This window comes from Carlito syrichta, unplaced genomic scaffold (genome assembly GCF_000164805.1).
Source record: "Carlito syrichta isolate Samal-C Ts95f unplaced genomic scaffold, Tarsius_syrichta-2.0.1 Scaffold306821, whole genome shotgun sequence".
Classification (NCBI taxonomy): Eukaryota; Metazoa; Chordata; class Mammalia; order Primates; family Tarsiidae; genus Carlito; species Carlito syrichta.
In genome coordinates, this window is record NW_007250917.1 from 129639 (window position 1) to 137522 (window position 7884).

The 7884-nt window shown below is 56.4% G+C and overlaps 1 protein-coding gene across 1 annotated transcript in view; it reads right to left on the reverse strand.

Moving 5' to 3' along the window:
* GALNT9 (polypeptide N-acetylgalactosaminyltransferase 9) overlaps window positions 1–7884 on the reverse strand; it is a 51059-nt gene that overhangs the window by 9161 nt on the left and 34014 nt on the right. The window contains exon 6 of the mRNA XM_008063394.1: window positions 158–343. Coding sequence (XP_008061585.1) covers window positions 158–343 — 186 coding nt within the window. The remainder of the gene's footprint in view (window positions 1–157; window positions 344–7884) is intronic.

Genomic DNA, 7884 nt, shown 5'->3' on the forward strand with positions numbered 1-7884 from the left:
CAACAACAAAAAAAACTGCACAAAGGGCCGGCCCTGACTGCATGGGCCAGGCCTGTGTGAGGGCGCCCTTCCTGGGTGGAACACACGCTGTCACCCTGTGTCGCCTGCTGGGGTGGCCCTGGCCCGCCCTTCCCCGGCCCTGTGCCCTGCTGCTTACAGTCATGGGGAGGTTCCAGGCCATGTACACGTGGGATTTGAAGTCGTCCATCCACACCTCGGCTGCCCGCAGCGCGTTGCGCTTGGCGTAGTAGTCGATGTCATTGTTGTAGGGCTTCTTGGTGCGCTCGATGTGCGCCACGCGTGAGCAGGGCAGCACCTCCATGCTGCCGCCACACTGCCACACCTGTGGGGAGGGCTCCCTACAGATTGGGGATGCCGGGGCCCTGGGCCAGCGCCCGCCCTCCTGCCCTCCCTGCCCGGGCAGCGACGTGCCATCCCAGGGCGCCCCTGTCCGGGGCCTGCTGGCTCTGGAGCTTTGCCTCCTGTGGTCTTGGTTTTGGAGAGATGCCCACAGAGTGGTCCAGGTCCCATCTATGGCCCCCTGGTGTGTTTCTCCTAGTCGGGCACCTCAGCCGGTTCAGGTGAACCTATGGTCTAATCTAAAAAGAGCCACTTGCTGTGCAAACACAGCCCGGGTCTAAACACGCCCAGCCCGCTCGTGCCCCCTGCAGGTAGAACTCTCTGGAACCCCTACTGTCTGGGCCCCACTCACAGGAGACATGTTTTGCACTGTGGTCTCCTTTCACGCATGCTCCTTCTGTGCTGTCTCGCTTAGGGCCTTGCTAAGCTTCAACATGGACTCCATTCTGTCCTATCCTGGGCTGTCTATCTGTGGTTTATTTTATGTCCACCTGCCCAGGTCACGGGTCACTGGGATATTTGATGAGACGCGATTCTGGGTGTCTGTGAGCATCTTCCGGGTGAAACAGACATTCACATCTGTACTGAGGAGGCAGGTTCCTCTCCGTGGGGTGGCCTCATCCAGCCCACTGGAGGCCTGAACAAGACGGAAGGCCGAGTTGGGGAGGATTTGCACTCTCTGCCTGACCGTCCCTGAGTGGGGCATCAGTCTTCTCCTACCTCAGGCTTGGACTCAGCCTGGAGCGTATGTCATCAGCCCTCCTGGGGATCCCACGTGCCAACTCACAGCCTGGACTTCTCCGACCCCATCACAGCGAGAACCAACTCCTCACGTCTGCGTCTACGTTTATGTTTGTATCTATATCTGTGTCATCTGCATCTCTGTCTATATCATCTATGACTACGACTCTATGTCTGTCATCTGTGTCTTTGTCATCTGTGTCTATGTTGTGTTTATGTCTGTGTCTTCGTGTCTCTGTCATCTATGTCGCCTATGCTTACATCTATATCTGTATCATCTATGTCTCTGTCTAGATCATTTATGTCTACGTTTATATGTCTCTCATCAGTGTCTATGTCATCTATGTCCTATGTCTGTGTTTATGTCTATATCTGTGTCATCTATGTCTGTGACTATATCAACTGTATCTATGCCCTCTATGTCTATAATGTCTGTGTCATCTGCAACTATGTTTATGTTTATGTCTACATCTGGGTCTGTCCCTATGTCATCTATATCTGTGTCTGCATCTCTATCTGTCACTTACATTTTTGTCATCTAGATCTACGTCCTCTACGTCATCTATAGCCATATAATTGCATCTAAATCTATATCTCTTAATCTATATCTGCAATTAAGCCTATACCTAAATCTGTATATAAACCTATATCTGTGTCTAAATTTATGTCCAAACCTCTGTCTATATCTCTAAACTATATCTCTCTATATAAACCTATATCTGTATCTAAATCTCTAAATCTATGTTTATATAAACCTATCTCTAAATCTAAATTTATCTCTGAATCTGTATCTCTAAATTATCTCTCTGTATCTCCAAATCTATATCTGTATATAAACCTATATCTCTATCTATCACTAACCCTGTCCCTATATCCATCTGTCTTTATCTCTGTCTGTCCATATCCTACGGGTCTCCTTCTGTGGAGAATCCTGACTAATACCGTATCCCACCCCACCTCATCCCATCCCATAATATCCCACCCCACCCCATCACATCCCATTCCATCCCATCCAATCCCATCCCATAATATCCCACCCCACCCCATCCTATCCTATTCCATGATATCCCATCCCACCGATCACAATGAAAAAGTGCTACTGTGACCCCATGCTGATTTCGTATGAGCAAATGGGTCTGATACGTGGCTCTAGTTCTCGCTTTAGTCATACTGTTACCCCCCAGCCTCCCCTGTTTAGATGTGGTGGGGTGCCAGGTGTGTCAGGTAAGTGACAGGCACCTGTCAAGACTCATCTACACAACCCGAGAAAGGACAGGAACCACTGGCATTATTCTCTCCACTCCACAGAAGAAGATACTGAGGGTCAGAGGGGCTTACCAGTTGTACAGAGCTGCATAGAACAGAGCCAGGATCAGAACCCCTGTGTGTCTATGTCTCAAATCTCCCTGTCTATCTTTTATAGGGACACTCATCTTTGGGTTTTGGCCCACCGTGGTCCAGGATGACCTCATCTCAAGATCCTGTAAAGACTCTTTTTCCCAAGGCTCCTGGTAGACTTCTTTTGGAGGCTACTTGTCAACCCACTATAGAGGCCAAATCCCTTGTTTTGGGGTGTGTGGAGTCTTCCCTGTGTCCCACTCTCTGTCTTCAGAGCACCAAGCCCACGTGGAAGGAGAACCAGGAGTCTCATAGTGGGTAGTCTACAACCCTGACCTACTTCAGCTAGGGACTGAATCCTGTCAAGTGAGTCAGCCTCCCGTGCGAGGGGATGGTGGTTCCCCGTGACATTACAACACAACATGCAGCCAGCGAGCATTTCCCCTCCTGATCCTGTGGTCCGGGTCCCCTCAGTGCCCAGGCCCAGCCAGGACCCCTGCAGCCCTGTCTACGTGGCACCAGCAAGGCCAGCTGGGCAGTGTGTGGCCCTGACCTCCATCCTGGGGTTCTGCTGCACCCGGGCTGGAGTCTGCGCTTACAGAGTAAACTCTGCCTGTGTCCTGCTCACGTGGCAAGGGATGCCAGTGGCTTCTGGGGAGGGGAAAGGCATGGGTCTTGGCACTGCCTTGGACATGCCTGTCTGTGGTGTCCTCCCTGTCTCCAGCCCCCGCATCACTCGCCTCCTTCGCGCTTTGAGAGTCAGGGCTGAGTTTCTGTCACTTTTGGGGAGAGACTCACAGGTAAATCCTGCTGGCCACGCTCTCTGCCAAGACCTCCCATCTCAACCTGAGACCCCAGAGTTTGTGACGAGGCATGGCATGGGGAGCGTTGGAGGAAGACCGCACTAGGAGAGGCAGGAAAGAACCCCTGCCCTCTGTGAGGACACAAGGCAGGGATGTGCCACAGACCAGCAGGAGCTGCACACCACCCCACCCATCTTCTGCGGCCCTTGCCACCACCGTGAGAGGCCTGTCCCCAGCCTATCTCCTCCCAGAGGCCACAGGGGCTGTGCTCTCCCACACCACAGTGGCCAGTTCTCCGTCTCGCTCCAGGGCTCATGGCGCCCACCCTGCTCTAAGCCCCCTGGTTCATCCCCCTGGTTTTCTCAGCTCCCTTGCCATGCCCACCCCAGGGCCTTTGCATATCTGTGCTCTCACCCAAAGCTCTTCCCAGGCCTCTGCACGCTTGGTCTCCTCCCTCCTTCAAGTCTTGGCTTACCATCAGGGAGGTCTGTTAAGGGACACACGTTCCACTAGCGAAAAGGAACGTGTTCTGGTGTCTGGAGCACTGTGGGGTGATGGTCGTTAACAGCATGTTACACAACTTCAAATGGCCAAGAGGAGAATGTCGGACCCTTCCAGCACAGAAGGACAGTAAATGCTAGGCTGGCAGATATGCAGTTACCCAATCTGATTACCACGCAGTGCGTGCACTGGAGCACACGAGGCCCTGTGAGCATGAGCAATTGTTACTTGTCATTAAATAGAACCCAAATGTTGCCTTCATGGTGAGCCCTCGCCTCACACCTGGCCAGGGTTGGGCCTCCTCATTTCCTGCCTTGGCTCCCGGCCCGGCATGTAATGTCACTTCCTACTGATCCTGTCATCCTTGGACCCTCCCAACGTCAGTTCTAAAGGGTGAGATGTCTGTCACTTTGTTCCCTGCTGCATCCCAGTGTCCAGAACATGGCCTGGCACGCAGTCGGTGCTCAGCATGGAGCTGGTGGAGGCACGTGTGCCCTCAGGAGTGTGATACAGAGACCAGACCCGTCCACCAGGCCTCTGTGCTGTCTGGGAAGACCCCAGCCCCGGGCCATCCCACGGGGCAGCCAGTAGGCCCTGGGAGCCCTGAAATGTGGCCGGGTGCCTGGCCCTGATGTTCTCTTCTACTTAATGTCAATCAATTTGAAGTAGATGCTACTGACTGCGGGTGATCGGGGCGGCCGTCCTGGATGGCATGACTGTGGACAAATGGTCTGTTCGGTCTCCTTACAGCTGGCTCAGTGGTTTCCAGAGCCCAGTGTGTGGAGGGATGTGAGACACAGAATTCCACGGGCTGAGTCTATGGGGGAGCCTGGGGTCCCAGATCCCAGCCCCTCCCTGGGTAAATGTGGCCCAGGTCTCCGAGCCCTCGGGTCTTTGACTGTCCCTGGGGGAATCATATCGCAACCGCCTGCTCCTAACACAGGCAGGGGACACCCTTAGGCGAGTGGTGGGTCACCCCTGCTCCATCAGCAGCTGAGGTCCTGCGGCTGGCACTGCCGTGTTGTTCAGTCTGAGCTCCATGAGGCACATGGGGTCCCCCTGACCTGCTGGAGCATGTGGGCCCCAGAGGCGTGGCCTGGCCACTACAGGCTCTGCAATTTCACAAATGGAGTAAATGATGTCCCCGTCATTCCACAAGCAGCTGTTCTCACCTCCTGCGACTGGGAAGGAGCAGCACAGGCGGCCACACTGTGGGGGGGGGCAGCCCCGCACCCTGGCAGGTCTCTTTCTGTGTTAGAGAGTTCATGATCTTGTAATTTGTCATTTACCTTGAAACTGGCACCAACACAAGATCTGACAGGCAGAACCGCATCCCCACACCCCAGGAGGTGGCGCTGATGAGTTTACAGGCTTTACAGTCGTGGTTCTGGAGGGACACAGGTTAACCCCTTTCAGATTTTAGATCAGTGGTGGCAATACAGCCTCCACCCTGTGGGCCAGAGGGAACTGAGACCAGACTCCAGGCATCAAGACGCAGCAAAGTCCAGAGGCACATGGCCACCTCTCAGGGCTCTTCCAGGAGGGGTACCTAGCCCCTCCCTTCTGGCCTCCTGAGGAAGAGCTGGTGAGGGATGTCGGAGCGGCACCGCATTCCCCGCCCAGAGCACCAAGGTTGAGACCTGGGCTGTGGGCCCATCCAGTGGCATCTGGTTTTGAGGCACTTCTCATCCAGAGGAGACACTATGGTCCTATTTCTCAGTCATGTGACTTGCTTGGGCCAATAGAACGGGCAGAATCGACCCAGGGTCAGGGTCAGGCATAGACCTCGGAAGACTGTACTCAAGGACAAGCCTGGGATACCCCGGGGGCCAGAGATGTGCACCCAGCTGAGCCCCCCTCAGGCTAGTCGGCTCTGCACCTGGCGCTCAATGGCTACGAAAGAGTGAGGCCATGTGGGGCAGAGATGGGTGCCCAGCTGAGCACCCCTCAGGCGTCTGACCCGGCACCTGGCACTCTCTACCTGGCAGAGAGTAGGACTGCCCTACCTGGCACAGGCCACACACCGTCCGCAGGACCACGGGCCAAGCACATGGTCCTGTTAGCCACAGCAATGAGTGGGCGTTCTAGAGCCAAGGGTGGCCAACACAGGCTGCTTGGGACAGCCGCCCAAGTCCCTCTTCCTGCATCTCCTTTGCCTGTAGTAGAGGCCCCAGTTGGTGCTAGTCACCAGCCCTGTGTCCCCACCCATCCGGGGCCACCTTAGCTGATGCCACCATCTTGGGGGGAGTGCGAACAGCACCTAGCCCACTCTCAAGGGCACCCCAGTTGGGCAATGACCCATGTGGTCCCTGGTGACACATGACTGTCCAGGCCTGTTCCCGAGGGTGGAAGTCCAGGGAAGGCTGGGGTGCTATAGACTTGCCTGACACCGAGGGGCCATTGGGAAAGGTGCGGGGGGCGTTGACTGGCTAATTCCTACACAGCCAGTCTCCAGGGGCCTTTTGTCTGTACCCCCACTGGGGTATCCTGGCAAGAGGAGTCCGAGCAGCTCACATGATTAGATCAGAAATCCCTCCTGCGGGGAAGGCCCAAAGCTGTCCTTGGGGCCTGGGGGTGGGGCCTGGGGCGGGGGGGCGGGGGTCACGTAGGGCATCTTTCTGCCTAGACACGCGGAGCTCCAGAGGCCTCGGGTTCTCGGAGCACCGGAACAAGGTGCAGGCATACTGCCTCCCTGGCAAGACCCGAGCGACACTCCAAGACCAGGTGGATGTGGCCCTGGGGACAGGCGGTGTTGAGGCCCAGGTGTGCCCTGGCCAGCAGTTGGCGCACAGCCTCTGGTTGAGGCGGGAGGTAAAGCACAAGGCCGTGGCCATAGCTGGGTGCTGAGGGCAGATGTGCTGCGCACCAGAGCCCAGGGCTCAAGGGGGCTTTAGGTGCAGGTTTTCAGGCATCGTCAGGTTTGTGCTTTCTGTGTACAGAGCAGATCACGGAGTGAGGCCAGGGGAAGAAGCCTCAGGGGAGGCTGCAAGGTGAGGTGTGGGGGAGTGGACTCAGGCTCTGCTGATTCCCTCACTCAGGTTGCACCCAGAGTCCCTGGTGGTCTGGCCTCCCCACAGCAGGCGGAGGCCACAGTGTGACTCTGGCCAGTGAGGTGTGTCCTGACCCTCCAGCCTCCCCATACTGAATAATCCAAACCGTCTTTTGAGAGCTGTCCACGCTGGCGGCCGAGAAGAGACAGTGGCACCTGGTCTGCTCAGCTGGCCTTGAATGTGGGGCACCACCGGGCTCACACAGCCTCCTGACATTCTTTGGTTCTCTGGCTGGTGGTGGAGGAAGGTTCCAGCTGGAGTTTGGGGCCTTGACGTGGGAGGTCAGTCACCCCCACACAGGCCTCCAGGATCACCTCCCTGGCACTCACTGGCCATGGGTGTCTTCGTTTCCACTCAGGAAGCCGTGTAAGCAGCCTTGGGAAGACACTGACATGGGTGGAAGGCTTCCCAACACGAACCGTGGGGCTTCTCCGCCACGTTGGCACAGAATGGCACAGAAGCAATTAGATTCCATCACAACCTGTCTAGAGCCTCAGGGCATCCTCGGGGTCTGCAGGTGATGCAATGGAGGCTCTCATGACAAAGATGGTCCTTGCATGCCGATGGCAGCTCCAACAGCCCTCCATGGCTGCAAAGTTGTTCCTGAAGGCCCTGGGTGGAAGCTGTGGGAGGCTGTTCTGAGCTCTTGGTGATGCTGTTTCGTGGGCAGCCTCAACGGAGCGGACACACGTCTCTCAGGGGACATCCTTCCTCCACATACTGAGCACGGGCCCTTGAGGGTTCCGCAGGTGCTAGAGCACTCTGAGGGCTGCACTAGGGTGACACGGGCCCAGGGTCCACTTCCGACCCCACTTGGCGGCCTTGACCCCACGCCTGGCAATCCAGTGGTCTCTGCCACGTAGACATGAGCTCACCAACACCAGGTCTCGCAGGGTTAACATAACCAGAGTCCCTGTCTGGCGCATGTCATGGCAGAGAACAGGCACACCGCAGCCATCGGATCCGGGCACCCTCTGATAGTGGCTCCACCATCGCCAGGAGCCAGGCCTCCCCAACTCTCAGCCCGCAGAGGAGAAGACATGAGGGGTGGAGGCCAAGGGTTGGAGCCCGGTGGGGGGTAGGGGGGGTGG